The following is a 15,223-nucleotide window of genomic DNA, read 5'->3' on the forward strand; positions in this document are numbered from 1 at the left end:
ATAATAAATGAAATAAATTGTTATAAAATAAGGCGAAAAAAGGAAACAAATTATAAAATCATAAGTTTATTTAAATTTGTAATTGTTTTGGGATATATTTAAGATCAAACTTATTTCCATTCGAAGATTCATGTGCACACACATCCAGGCATATATTTTAGCAATAAAAGTATGTAAATGTGGACCTAATATTTACGTAGAAGCGCCCTCGCTTCTTATCGCTGTTATTTATAAAGCAATGAAGAATAATTATTAACTTCTTTAAAGCCCCTATTTCTTCTTTTTGTTGTAAATCATTTATAAGCCACTATAACCTTCAAAACATCTTCAAAATTGCTTTCAAATTCCGCTGTTAAAAGAGGCTTAATTTTGTATTCATTATTGGCTTAGCTATTCTGTAAATACAGCATCTGACTTAAGGAATAACTTTTTGTTATAAGGGTCATGGAAGTTCTTGGGGAGGAAGGTACCACTTCTGTCCCCATCGGGTCAAAATCCATGAAGTTATCGAATAACAAAAAATAAATACAGTTGATTTAAGAATCACTTCTTTTATAGGAATATCGAAATAAAACGATAAGTATATTATACAATACTAGCTGCGCCCCGCGGTTTCACCCGCTTAGGAATCCCGTAGGAATATCGGGATAAAAAGTTGCCTACATGTTATTCCAGTTGTCCAGCTATCTACGTACCAAATTTCATTGCAATCGGTTCAGTAGCTTTGTGTGAAAGAGCAACAAACACACACACATTACGAACTTTGGCATTTATAATATTAGTAGGATTACCGCGATACATGGATGGTAGCTTTGTAAAAGAGAACACTAATATAATAAAGTAGACAGAGTTGTTAATAAATCAGCATTTGTGGATGTAATATGAGTAAATTAGCACGTGTATGCATTAAACTATTAACATTGTTCTTTATTATATAAAAAGATTATTATTAAACACGTGATTGAATACAAACGATACCTATGTCATTAGTTGCAATCTTTTATGAATGCTTTTCAGTACGATCTTATGCTTTTATGTTTTTGTTGACTTTTGTAACTTATATCAACATTTCAGTGTGGTTTTTTTGCAAGTAAATCGTATGTTGGTTAATTTATTATACTGATAACAATAAAATATGTATAAATATATAGTATACTAGCTTTGTGACTGCGTAGTCAAAGGAATTTCCATTGGGATGAGATGTTTTACAGGGGTAAAAAGTAGTCTGTTTCCCTCTAGCATCCTATCACCTATTACTTAACACAGAATTCTCCGTTCACATAACTCCGTTGCAACGCAAGAGAAAGACAAACATACCAGCAAACAAACACATTTTCGCATTTATAATATTCTAGCTGCGCCCCGCGGTTTCCCCCGCGTAAGAATGTATCCCTTAGGAATATCGGGGTATAAAGTTGCCTATGTTTTATTCCAGTTGTCCAGCTATCTATATACAAAATTAAATTGCAATCGGTTCCGTTGTTTTGCGTCGAAGAATAACAAACAAACACATACACATACATCCATCCTCACAGACTTTCGCATTGATAATATTAGTAGGAAATAAGGATGAGTCATTAGCCTACCTACCTAGCGACTGTTATAAGCATAGTTACAAGCAAAATACATGATATATCATTAAGTAATTGATTATTCTATAATCCTAAGCAACTGAGTATGTATCCTATTTATGGATCAATAAATGACGTAAAAGCTCATTTATAGGATTGTGCCACACTGAAGAAAAATAACATATTAATCATTTTAGAATTTAGTAATTTCCAGTGCGTGAATTTTGAAATAAATAGTAAGAGAAAACAAACAAATAATCCATATGACATTATGACCTATTGTTCACTCTTCTTTCTTATCAAGCGACTTCCAAAGAAAGATTCTCTATTCGGCTGTATATCAGAACATTCGACTTTTAAAACCGGTGTCACGTGTGGTTCCATTAAAAATTGGTATACTTCTAGCAATTTGAATAAGGTTCTGCTTAGTATTTTCATATGTTTGATTTTACGCGAGTATTATACATTTCAGGGGAGAACAGTTTCCCCGTGACTACGCTCGCTGTAGTGTTGGAAACGTCGGGTTAATAATAATAAATCGCGTTTAAATTCCGTTAAAAAGTCTTTAATTTCTAAAGGTTCTGCTTTTCGTTAAAAATATTTTTTCTAACTAAACACATTCAAATAATAAAATAATTATTCTATACAACCACAAATTGTTTCATGAAGTAACCCTAAGAATGACACATAAATTATGACGTCCAATAAGTCCGCAATTTTTATAACAACGCCATAATAAATGTCTTTTAAATTACATTGCATGCTTTAATCGATTCAGTTGTTACATTTTCAGTTAAAACTCGGCACTGTACGTGTAAGTGAGCGATACAAATAAGAATTAAATAACTATTTGGATAGTTTTAACGTTTTTGCGTATTTAAAGTGTTTGAAGACAGGTAAAGGCCATCACAAGTAAACTCATATTTCGTATTTAAAAACAGAGTTTATTCGTTTATTCCTTATTGGTGAACCCGTTTAAGATAATTTGACCAAACGAGAGGTTATTGCCCGGATCAATGTACGTCTTAAATCTTTTAAATATGCAGTGACTAATTAAGCTAACAATAAAATTTAGAAAAACGGTAAGGAGGCAATTATTCACAACACTTCTTTAACGAAATTATCTTAAGTATGTTGGAATGACTTGGTTTTATATCACAGATAATATAATACTGTTATTTATGTACTGTACTTGAACACATTGAAGATATTTAGAATTTTTGTGGGGCGTTTTAGTGTCGAACCTGAAGTATAAAATGCATTTTAAAAATTTTTGAAGTGAAACTTCTTTAGAATCAAACTGTGATTTCAAACCTGATGCAACGGAAAAACGACAGGTAAGAGACACAAATTCAAAAATATGTAGAATGAAGCCGGCAAAGAATGAGACAGAACTATTCATACTATTTTATGTTTAATATATATTAGTCTCATTCTTTTGTCGATTTACTGAAGTTTCACTTCTATCGCATGTGAATCGCACACACACCTTTTTTTTATTTGTCTGTCTGTCTCTCAAATGAGAATCACGCAAAAACTACTTAACGGATTTTGATGAAACATGGCAAGGTTTAGCATCTACTCCGAAGAAGGATCTTATTTATTTTTCATCGCGGAAATCGATACGTGTCTGAGAGGGAGGGGTGAAAGTCAATCTAAGTATTTATTGACAAACGTGAACGAAGTCACGGTTACAGTTAGTTTAGAAAAAAAGGGTTAGCCGTGTCATCTGTTGTATGACCTCCATTTTATATTATTAATTATATCATTAAATTATTGTTAATTATATATTTATTATTATCATAACTGTAAGAGACTCGATTTTGACTCACTTTAAACGGACATTTTAATCCAAACTTTGTACACGTTTAAAGCATCGATGACAATACAATATTATTACGAGTTTCTTTTATTATCCTGATTAGCATCGCTAGGATTAAATAACTTTCTTACATAGCCTCAGTATAAAAATAAGTGAATCGGTGCTATCCTCAAAGCGTGTTTTTTTTTTAACGTTGTTTATTTAGTGTGGGGGGCATCTTTTTTACAGGATTAAGAAATACTAAACGTAGCGCATACTTACATGTTTATTAAAATATAAAAAACATTAATTTTAGACAGAGCTTCCATAAATGCCAGTTATGGCGGTCAATTACAATGTTTAGAACGTAAATTTACCAAAATGTATTTTCTATTGACTACTAACATGTGATATATAATCGAAGGTCGTGTATATTTGCCAATCTGTATGGAATTTCATTGTAATTCGCAGTATATTTCTCAGATGTAATTTCATTCCATTCAGTACTTAACCATTTTTAACACACCTTTATCTATATATATTAAATTCTCGTGTGACAATGTTAGCTACTAAACTCCTCCGAAATTGTTGGACCGATGCTAATTAAACTGTTTTTAATACGCCTAAATGATAAGAGTAAGGCACAACAGCATTTGCCGTGTGAGCTAGTTAATTTTTTTATGTTTCTCTTTAAGTGACTCTTTTACAGTGTCATTGTCAATAATTTTACTAGTTTCTCTTATTTCTTTACGTATAGAGTATATGTGAAGTTATAAAAGATCCTTCCTACTAGTCCTATTCTACTATTAATATTATAAATGCGAAAGTTTGTAAGGATGTGTGTGTGTTTGTTGTTCTTTCACGCAAAAACTACTGAAGCGATTACAATAAAATTTGGTACGTAGACAGCTGGACAACTGGAATAACATATAGCCAACTTTTTATTCCGTTATTCTTACGAGATATGGACTTACGAGGGTGCAACCGCGCAGGTAGTATGACAATAAGTGAGTTTTTTTTAATGAAATTTCCTCTATTCACTCCATCAATCCTCCCCCCCCTTAACCTATATACAATATTATTAGCAATCCATTTGCGCGGGCATTTTTTTTCTGGGCAGTACTGGTCGCTCACCATTTGGTGACCTACCATTTCCTTTGCCATATATGGCATAAAGAAGACAAATATCTTACTAAACGAAGCTTGAGCACAGATGATATAAATGAATAAAAATGGTTATTCAAATATGTATGACTAGATTTTTGTCCCTGCTCCAAGATTCCTGTTTCATCCCACGGGATAAAATACCATATCAACCATGTCAGCTCAAACCCTATCTGTATACCAAATTTCATCACAAACCGTTCAGTAGTTTCAGCGTGATAGATGGACAAATATCCAAACAACAAACTTTCATATTTATAATACTAGTGTGACATATATATACTGTGATAATAATAATATTATTATGATATTCAGTCGCGCAGTAAAGTGAAATGCTCGGAAGTACAGAGCTGTGTTTAATTACCTATGTATATATTTTTATATCTTTTTCAGGAACGACCACGATGCGATTAATACTAACATTGTTATATTTCACAACTCTGACGAACTGTTTCGACCCAAAGCCTGATATAGGAAGACCCGTGGGACTAATACCTGACTGTAAGTGTTTATATTCTTACCTAGAAAAAGCCTTGAACGATTTCGTTACGGTTTTCAAGAGCTTTTTTAACCATGGTTGTCTTATAATAAAGATTAGTCGCTTGTCCCGGCGCCCCCCGGGCTGACCGGAGATAAAAATAAAACAAAATACAGTCTATGTCATACAGGGAAGATGCATCTTTCAAATTCCAAATTCTGAATTTTTGAAATCGTACCAATAGTTTTTGTGTGAAAACATTACAAACATATACACAAAAAACACGCTTTAACAAAAATCATATTTTGCAAATTGAAAACTGGAATAATTTTATCAAATTAGTGTATTGTCATCGGTCCTCAATAAATCTACAAAGTTTGAACGAAATCTGGCCGTTTAAAGTGGGTCAAAATCGCGCCCAAAGAAGTCAGTTACAAACAAACAAACATACAAACAAACAAACATACAAACAAACATACAAACATACAGGTGAAGCTAATAAAAAGCGTGTAAAATGAGTTTAGATAAAAAGTAATAACCCCTCTTGTAGAAATGTTTGTATATTATAAAAATCTGGAAAGCATGTTGGAACAAATTATTCCTAAAGTGACTGAAAACGCGGGTTAAAGTGATGATATCTTTTAAACTTACAAAATAAGGGACATCAGGCTATAATTTTATCTACCAGCACATTATAAGCGATATATTTTCAATTTAATATCACAAGCAATCAAACTTTATAGATACATGCAATGTGAGTTGTAACATTAGCAATTACAAGTCAGTTGCAAGGTCAGTAGGTCGCCTATTAAACTATATGGCACGCTAATATAGCGTTTATTAAGAGAAATACTCGTTAAATGTAGGTTACATAGTTCTTGCAATTAATCTGCTACTATATTTCCCTCTCAAGTATATGCTTGTATGCTTCTTATATACTCGTAAGCTTAGGAATATATTTGACTAGCTGCGCCCGTCCATATCCCGTAGGAATATCGGGATAAAAAGTTGCCTACATGTTATTTCAGTTGTCTAGCTGTCTACGTACCGAATTTCATTGCAATCGGTTCAATAGTTTTCGTGTGAAAGAGCAACAAACAAACACACATCCTTACATACTTTCGCATTTATAATATTAGTAGGATTACGTTTGGTTGAAGGTTTGTTGTTCAATCGTGCCAGAACATATTAACTGATTAGGATGAAATTTGACACAGCGATAGATTACAGTCCGAAAAGCATAACAGCTACATAATATTATCTTGTGATGTGAAATCCTATAAAACATTGTTTATTCAATGTTCCATCCAACTGCCATCAGTTTGTTAATAGTCTATTGTGACTGGCTGCGATTATTAACTGACTAAATCAATTAGGCTGTTGTGAAGAATCGCAGTACATTCTTTTTACGATTAGCAAACAAACAAAACTGTTTCCTTTTAACTGTGTCTATGTCCTTTTTTCTTATCTTACAAGTTTGTAGAGGGTGAATCGATTTTTGTGATTCCTTATGAATGAATGCTGGTCTCGTTTTAAATTGGTCTAGTTTTGACAATTTTAAGTTTTGGTTTTTTGCTTTCAATGATTATATTTTCTTATGATTATATTGTTATGGGGTACCAGGGTGGTATTCACAATTTATTAAAGGAAGAAGAGTTTGTAAATAAATTTCTTTTCGAGCTGGTTTATTAAGATAGACAGATGCTAGAATATTAATGAAAAGTTGGACACGCCAACTCGGTGCCAGAAACAAACTAAAAAGTTAAAAATGCATGGCCAATGTCACTAAGGATGACGTAGGGATGGTGACGATACTCCATCCTCGTCAATTTTGAAACTATGGTATAAAGGCCCATATCCTTTTCCTTCCCTTCCCAGTCCTTTCCTTTACCTCTCGCCAATCCTTTCTTAATCCCTTCCTAAAAAGTCGGCAATCTATTTGTAGAGGCTTAAGGTCTGTAACGGACCTTATGCCTCTACAAATGTTCATGGGCGATGGTAGCGCTTATCATCAGGCGACCCACCAGCTCCATTGCCGACTGTGACATACAAAAAAAATAAATAAAAATAATTTCATCTATGTATGCCTTAACACCACATTTTCACCCTCTTTAATTTGAGGACAAACGATGCCATGTTGTGTATAATAACTACTTTATATTATACAAGTTGTGTATACTACATAGGGAAGGGTAACTTAACTAAAAAAAAAAATGTAAAGAAAGATACAGACAGACAAAAAATTGTATACTAATTGTTGTGTCTGTGCACAAGAACAGACAACAAAAAACATGTAACAAAAATAAATTAAACTTAAAACTAAATTAAATAACATTTCAATAACACACACGAATTAATTCATAATTAATTTATTAGTAATTCACTGCCACACCTTAACGTTATTTTTCTGATAATTATAACACATTTATTTCACACGTATAAATTAGAATAATTAATATATTCTACCGTAAATGTTTAATTACACGTTTATAAATGAATAGCACTCGTACAAGGCTTCCGTGTAAATAAATAATTATGATATACATTGATAATTATCCATTTATGCTATTAAACCTTGTCTTCATGTTACCTTGTCTATAGACACAGTGAATTCTAGACATGTGCGGAATATAATACCCCACATATATCATATATATACTACTAGCTGCGCCCCGCGGTTTCACCCGCGTTAGTCCGTATCCCGTAGGAATATGGGGATAAAAAGTTGCCTATATGTTATTCCAGTTGTCCAGCTATCTATGTGCAAAATTTCATTGCAATCGGTTCAGTAGTTTTTGCGTGAAAGAGCAATAAACACACACACATCCTTACGAACTTTCGCATACATAATATTATGATATCCTACATATCATGATTCTAGATTCAAATCCATTCGAATTTAATGAAGTCGAACATATCAAACTAAATGTAACAAAATTATCTTATACCTTTAAACGAGCAATTCTTATATATATATATATATATATATATATATATATATATATATATATATATATATATATATATATATATATATATATATATATATATATATATATATATAATTGGAATCTCGGAATCGGCTCCAACGATTTTCATGAAATTTAGTATATAGGGGGTTTCGGGGGCGATAAATCGATCTAGCTAGGAATTTTTTTTAGAAAATGTCATATTCGTGTTTTTTTCCTGACATCTATTGGTGAATAATAATACTATTTTGCTTCGTAGATAGCTGGACAACTGAAATAACACATAGGCACTTTTTATACCGATATTCCTACGGGATACGGACTTACGCGGTTTCAACCGCGGGTCACAGCTAGTGTAATTGTGAAATGACTTTGTGACATTTCAGTATTGCAAATTCAGTATCAGGCAAAACGTATGATTATCGCTTGTTAGTTTACAAACGCTCAGCATCTTACTACTAACTATATTATCCTATCCTATCCTACTAATGTTATTCTTACTATCCTACTTAATATTATAAATGCGAAAGTTAGTAAGGATGTGTGTGTGTTTGTTACTCTTTCACACAAAAACTGCTAAACCGATGGCAATGAAATTTGGTACGTAGACAGCTGGACAACTGGTGTAACATATAGGCAACATTTTTATCCCGATACTCTTACGGGATACGGACTTACGCAGATGAAACCGCGGGGCGCAGCTAGTAAATGTGAAAGTTTATTTGCTTGCATGTTTGTCCGTCAATCACCATGAAACTACTGACAAATTTTTGATGAAATTTGGCAGATAGACAGGGTATGAGCTGACTTGGCTGGAAGGATACTTTCCATCCCGATTAAATGCTCCCTTGGAATAAAACAGGAATCTTGATTACCGGGCGGAGCCGGGACGAGCGTCTAGTTAGATATAAAATAATTTATCTCCTCCAGGTCCAGGAGTCCAAAAGAACGCGACGATCACCGCCGACTCCCTCCCAGCGTTGCAAGTGACCATACAGAGGGTCACGCCAACTGGCGTGTATCGTAGGACCCTCCCCGTTGCGTCGGCGGTGAAATCTATACTTAATGATAAGAATTTCGGTAAGGCATATACTGTAATCTATCTATATGTATGTAAAAGAGAATAATGTTACTTACACTATTAATAACTCAGGAACGGCTTAATATATTTGGGTGATGTTTTTTACAGATATAGTTTGAGACCGCAGAAAGGCTACATTATTATATATAAGTTAAAGTGGTCCACCCCGGCTTTTCCCGTGGTACATATATAGCCTATGACCTTCCTCAATAAATGGGCTATTTAACACTAAAATAATTTTTCAAATCTGACCAGTAGTTCCTAAGATTAGTGCGTTCAAACAAACAAACAAACTTTTCAACTTTATAATATTACTATAGATATACTTATACTTACTTTCTGTGTATATTTCTAGATCTCAAGAACAAGAAGACAGTCCTATATGCAGTGGGATTCTTGGACAGTTCCATTTTCCTCCACAACCAAGCAGTAGGCAATACGTACTCTAAAATGGGCTACAATGTTCTGGTCACTGACACTATGCCGTTTTTATCGTATATCTACCCGAAGTAAGTTATACACTATCACCTCGGCTTCGCTCGTGGTACATAGTATATATAATATCATCATCATTATCAGCCCTTTGATGTCCACTGCTGGACATAGGCCTCTCTCATGCCACGCCACTGAACCCGGTCGTTGGCTCTTTGTCGCCAATTGTGACCAGCAACCCTACGAATGTTGTCACTCCACCTAGTATATATAATATATATTATAATTATTTTAGAATTATATATCCTACCCTATCCTACAAATATTATAAATGCTAAAGTTTGTGAGGATGAATGTAGGTATATGTGTATGTTTTTTACTCTTTCACGCAAACACTACTGAACCGATTGCAATGCAATTTGGTACGTAGATAGCTGGACAACTGTAATAACACATAGGCAATTTTTTATCCCGATATTCTTACGGGATACAGACTTACACGGGTGAAACCGCGGGGCACAGCTTGTTTTATAATACAACAATATTTTAAAAGCAAAACCAGCCAAATATATGATTTATATAAATACCTTACTTAATTTACACACAATTGTATTGTTTCTTTTAAAGTTATAACATTTATACATAATTAGAGTCGCATACAATTGATCGCTTAAACAATGCACTTTATCAATCTATTCACATAATAAATACAAAGGTAACTCTGGGTGTTCGTCTGTCTGTTATATTTCAAAGATTAATTAATGTTTCTTATGAAGGATGTGATACAAAATCCTTCTTTTTTCTGCGTGAAACTGACAATCAGTAGGATCTTGTAGTTTGAAAAGTTCAATTCAATGAGGAATTTTGAAAGAATAGAAAAAATTTGATCACGAGGCGGGATTCGAACCCGCGTTTTTTGCCAAACCGTAGCAACGCCTAGCCATCGGCCACCCATGATCCTAAAATAAAAAATGAATCCCAAATTGAAAAATTATCATTTATATAGCATTACAATGGTGTTAAAAATTAAGTTCAATTCAAGTAAGGCTACAATGTAAATTCGTAACTCATAAAATGCATTGATATTTAAGATTTGAAATATCATATCTAAATAAAGCTTCCTCTAAGTTTTGATATCATTATATCAGGAGCGACTTAACCTATAACGCAGGGCGCTGCGGCGCTCCCTGAGACGTAGACTGGTCAGGCTTAGGGGGCGCCAGGGTTTCATTGCACACGGGCGGTACAAGAGCTAGAGCTGCCTTATATCATACCTTAATGTACTGCTTTCCTGATAACCATTCTTCAGTATTATTTTAGATTCATTTAAAGTCTTATACAGACTAATAATGATCACGGATGAAATTTCAATTCTAAACTAATACAACCTCAATATTACCTTTCCAGATCAGTCCGCCTAGTTCGCGTGATCGGCAGAAAATTCGGCGAATTCCTCGTCAAACTAACAGAACAAGGTCTCCCGCCAGAGAAGTTGGAACTCATGGGGATGTCCCTCGGCGCTCACATAGTGAGTCACGCCGCCAAATACTATTACACCGCTACAGGCCTCAAACCGTCGCGTATCACGGGCATAGACCCCGCCGGACCCTGCTACCGAGGTCTTCCGATAGAAGAAAAGCTCTGGCACACAGACGCACACCGTGTCGATGTTCTGCATACAAATATAGATGGCTTCGGTATAGCGGAACGTTTGGGACATATAGACTTCTACGCGAACGGGGGAGAGTACCAACCCAGTGATATTCCTTACATCCCTTGCCTGGTTGTGTGCAGTCATATAAGAGCTTTAATCTATTGGTGGTTAGCGTTAGAAAACCCCAAAAAGTTCATTGCTGTGAAGTGCGATTCGATACAAGACGCAAGGTCTGCCAACTGTTACAATGGTACTGTGCTGAACTATCTAGGCTTGAATACCGACTTTAAAAAGGAGGGTATTTATTATTTGCCGACACATAATGAGTTCCCGTATTACAGAGGGAAGGAAGGGCTTAAAGCTGAAAATGAAATTTATTCATCTACCAGTAGGAAAATTAATGCTGACGATTATTTCACGACGTAGAATTGTATTACATTTTCCGAATTGATGCTGGGTATATATCCCCATGCCATATTGTCGAAGTCAATAATATTTTCTTCTATAAACGTAATAGAGTCCCAGAAATTAATAGTTATAGAACAATAATTTTTGTTTAATATGATTATGTATTATTATTGAATCTATAACATTTCGTGTTGTGAACCTAAATTTTATAAATATTTTCTTTACCTTATTTCATACACTACACGAGTATTACAATAACAATACAATATTTATATTTTTATTAGTTAATACAAATTCTGTTTGTGATACTAGATAGAAAGTCTAGATTTTAGTTTTGGTTTTAGTTATATCGGAAGGTTTCCTCCACCAAAAAAGGTGTGTGTGCGATTCACACATGATAGAAGTGAAACTTCTGTAAATCGTAGTATGTATATTTCTGTCTCATTCTTTGCCGGTTTCATTCTACACATTTTTGTATTTGTGTCTCTTACCTGTCGTTTTTTCCGTTGCATCAGGTTTGAAATCACAACGATTCTAAAGAAGTTTCACTTCAATAATCTAATGTTAGCAAAGTTTAGAACTTTTTAAGGATTCAATTTGTTCTCGCTGCGGAATTCTTGCTATTTTATTTAAGCACAATTTATGATATAACGCTTCGTTAATAGATTAATTCACTAGTGCTACACAATAGTCCACAGAGTGGAGCAAATCATCGAAATATAGTGATAATATCCGGTAATTAATAATTTATGTGTTTACACATTGACTTGCATTTATAATTTAGATGTACGTGTATTATGATTCATTTTCACAATATTGTGCATAAGATATATCATGCGTATAAGTGGGGTATAATAAATGAAATACAATTTCATGTGTTGTGCTGATGCCATATATATATTAAACAATAATTTATTTTGTTATATAGAAAGTAGGTTGCCATAAATATGTACCGTAAAAGAAGGTAGAAACCTTATTTGTTATTTTTTTTTGTACGTCACATTAAATTTAAATTAAAACTAGCTGTGACCCGCGGTTGAAACCGCGAAAGTCCGTATCCCGTAGGAATATCGGTATAAAAAGTGCCTATGTGTTATTTCAGTTCTATCTACGAAACAAATTTCATTGCAATCGGTTCAGTAGTTTTTGCGTGAAATCCTCACAAACTTTCGCATTTATAATATTATTATTCGCCAATAGATATCAGGAAGAGTCATAATAAATTGGGACTACTCAAACGCCTCCTATTTGTTAAAAAAGTAAGTTTAAGTCGATAAAACACGAATAAAACACGAATATGACATCTTCTAAAAAAGATTCCTAGCTAGATCGATTTATCGCCCCCGAAACCCCCTATATACTAAATTTCATGAAAATCGTTGGAGCCGATTCCGAGATTCCAATTATATATATATTATTCGCACAACATATTCGAATAGGCTCTAGATAGAGATGCAGTAGTGTTTTAAATATTTAAAAGTTTAATTAATGTTTTATTTTTTTATTATTAAACTACACAAATACAGTTAATCCATTATTGTTACGTGATTGTATATCTGTGATTTATGTTAATTTAATTATAAATGTAATTCCAAATCATTTTGTTATAATATATTTTAAAAGATGCGTGTTGTTTTAATAGAATTTATATTAATTTAATTACGTTCAAGTCCTAAGCCCATCTCAATTTTCATCTGACCGTAAGAATTAAAGAAACCGTAATAAAAGGCTTAATATTCCCTTCCTACATTATAATATAAATGATTTTCTTTTGTATTCATTAAAATTATTTATAATTTACAAAACTAACTAAATAGCTATAATTAGCTAACTAATAATAGACATGGGAAAAAATATATTTGAAATAATAACTTAACCGCCTTCAAATTGTCCTAGTTAGACGAAATTTAAATGGAACAAACACGGAAGGCACCAAATTTTCAAAAAAAAAAGAATCACCAAAATCGGTTCACCAAGTCGAAAGTTCTGAGGAAACAAACAAAAAACATACAGTCGAATTGTGAACTTTCATTCTTTTGAAGTTATTTGAGAAATCGGAATAACTTCGTTTGCCGAGTTTCTTACAGTTGTTGTTTTAACGTAAGACGAGCAGACATTTCAAAGACAAAATTACTAAAATATCTAATGGTTGATTAATCGAAGATTCCGTGTCCCATTATCCCTTATACAGAAGTTGGCTCATCATTCGTGTATAAAATCGTTTTTAGTCAATCGACAGCGAAGTTCCGATCTGCAATTATTAAGTCAATAGCCGGTAATTTATTTTCAATTTGTATTATATAATTTTAATTTTAACTAATGTATCACACCAAGTTTTTGTTTTGTTAATTCTTTAATATCATTTTTTTTTCTATCACACTTGACGTTAACGCGAATGTTGTAATTTCCTGTAATTGAAGGTGCAGTAATCTATGAATGTGGCAGGCTTTGCGAAAATGTAAACTGTGTCCTTTGTTGGAAATTCATTATTAACAAATAAATAAATAAATAAATAATAGATGTATGCTTACACCAAGTTTGATATACCTCCAGAAACTGGATTATTTATATGTACAAAGGTTCTCGGCAAGGGCATCTTAGTCGTTTTATATTAAGAAATTTCATGCACTTTTAGCTTTCAAATATACCCAGACACTTCGATCGGCCAAGCTTTGGTTTGACCATAATATATACATTGAAACTCATACACATAATAGAATAATAAAGATATAGTTAAAAAAAGTGAAGTCCCGTGTACTGGGGTAAGGGGCAGATGATATACATCAGCATATACAAAGCAGTGGTGGCTCAGAAGCAGTGGTGGCTCAGTGGTGAGAACCTCGGACTTCAAAATCGATAAGTCGGGGTTCGAGACCGGGCGAGCGTGCAGGAAATAAATTGATTTTTCAATTTATCTGCGCATGTGGATAACATCACCACTGCTTAAACGGTGAAGGAAAACATCGTGAGGAAACCGGCATGTCCAAGAATTAAAAAGTTCGACGACATGTGACATCTGCCAACCCGCACTTGGCCAGCGTGGTGGATTATGGCCTGAACCCTTAAGCCGCGTATCCATTATGCGCTCCAAAAGGACGAACATTGGCGCGCGTTCCAGTCGCGCGAAATTGTTACCATTTTGGAACGCGCGCCAATGTGTTCGTTGGAGCGCTCGAACGCGGAGCGGTGCGTTCCGTCGGGAGTCGGTTTTTTACCACGCATCAATCGTGGCGCGCGCGCCAATTGAGACGGACGCTTGTATTTTTTTGTGTTTGTTGCGCTCCGATTATAATGGATAACCAAAGGTGCCGTAAATTAATACAACTGTATGGTACGAAAGATCTACTGTGGAATACCACAAGTTCTTCGTATCATAATAAATCGCTTAGAGAAGATGCTTGGAGAGAAACTCCAGGAGCGGATACGCGGCTTCATAGGAGGCCTGTGTCCCAGCAGTGGGAACATATATGGGCTGATGATGATGATATACATCTGTTTCACTGATCGATTTTTTTTTTTATGGGCAAGTAGGTGATCAGCCTTCTGTGTACTGGCAGACCGAGACAGAGAGTTAAAAAGAAAGAATAAAAACACGATTCAATAAACTTGTGTCACTCGCAGTTTGGCAATTACTACAGAGTATACGTAAGAATATCCTTATGATT

At 34.0% G+C, this 15,223-nt stretch overlaps 1 protein-coding gene across 2 annotated transcripts in view; it reads left to right on the top strand.

Annotated features, from left to right (window-relative positions):
- Positions 1 to 12,645, top strand: part of LOC119837135 (phospholipase A1-like) — a 20,742-nt gene extending 8,097 nt beyond the window's left edge. Inside the window, exons 2-5 of one of the 2 annotated variants that reach the window (XM_038362652.1) lie at positions 4,930 to 5,037; positions 8,914 to 9,063; positions 9,420 to 9,573; positions 10,904 to 12,644. In XM_038362652.1, the coding sequence (XP_038218580.1) occupies positions 4,941 to 5,037; positions 8,914 to 9,063; positions 9,420 to 9,573; positions 10,904 to 11,576 (1,074 nt within the window). In that variant the 5' untranslated portion in view covers positions 4,930 to 4,940 and the 3' untranslated portion in view covers positions 11,577 to 12,644. Of the gene's footprint in view, positions 1 to 4,929; positions 5,038 to 8,913; positions 9,064 to 9,419; positions 9,574 to 10,903 lie in introns of both variants that reach the window. The other variant, XM_038362654.1, reaches the window with a different exon arrangement.
- The last annotated feature ends 2,578 nt before the right edge of the window (positions 12,646 to 15,223 follow it).

Source organism: Zerene cesonia, chromosome 26, assembly GCF_012273895.1.
Source record: "Zerene cesonia ecotype Mississippi chromosome 26, Zerene_cesonia_1.1, whole genome shotgun sequence".
In the NCBI taxonomy this organism is placed as follows: Eukaryota; Metazoa; Arthropoda; class Insecta; order Lepidoptera; family Pieridae; genus Zerene; species Zerene cesonia.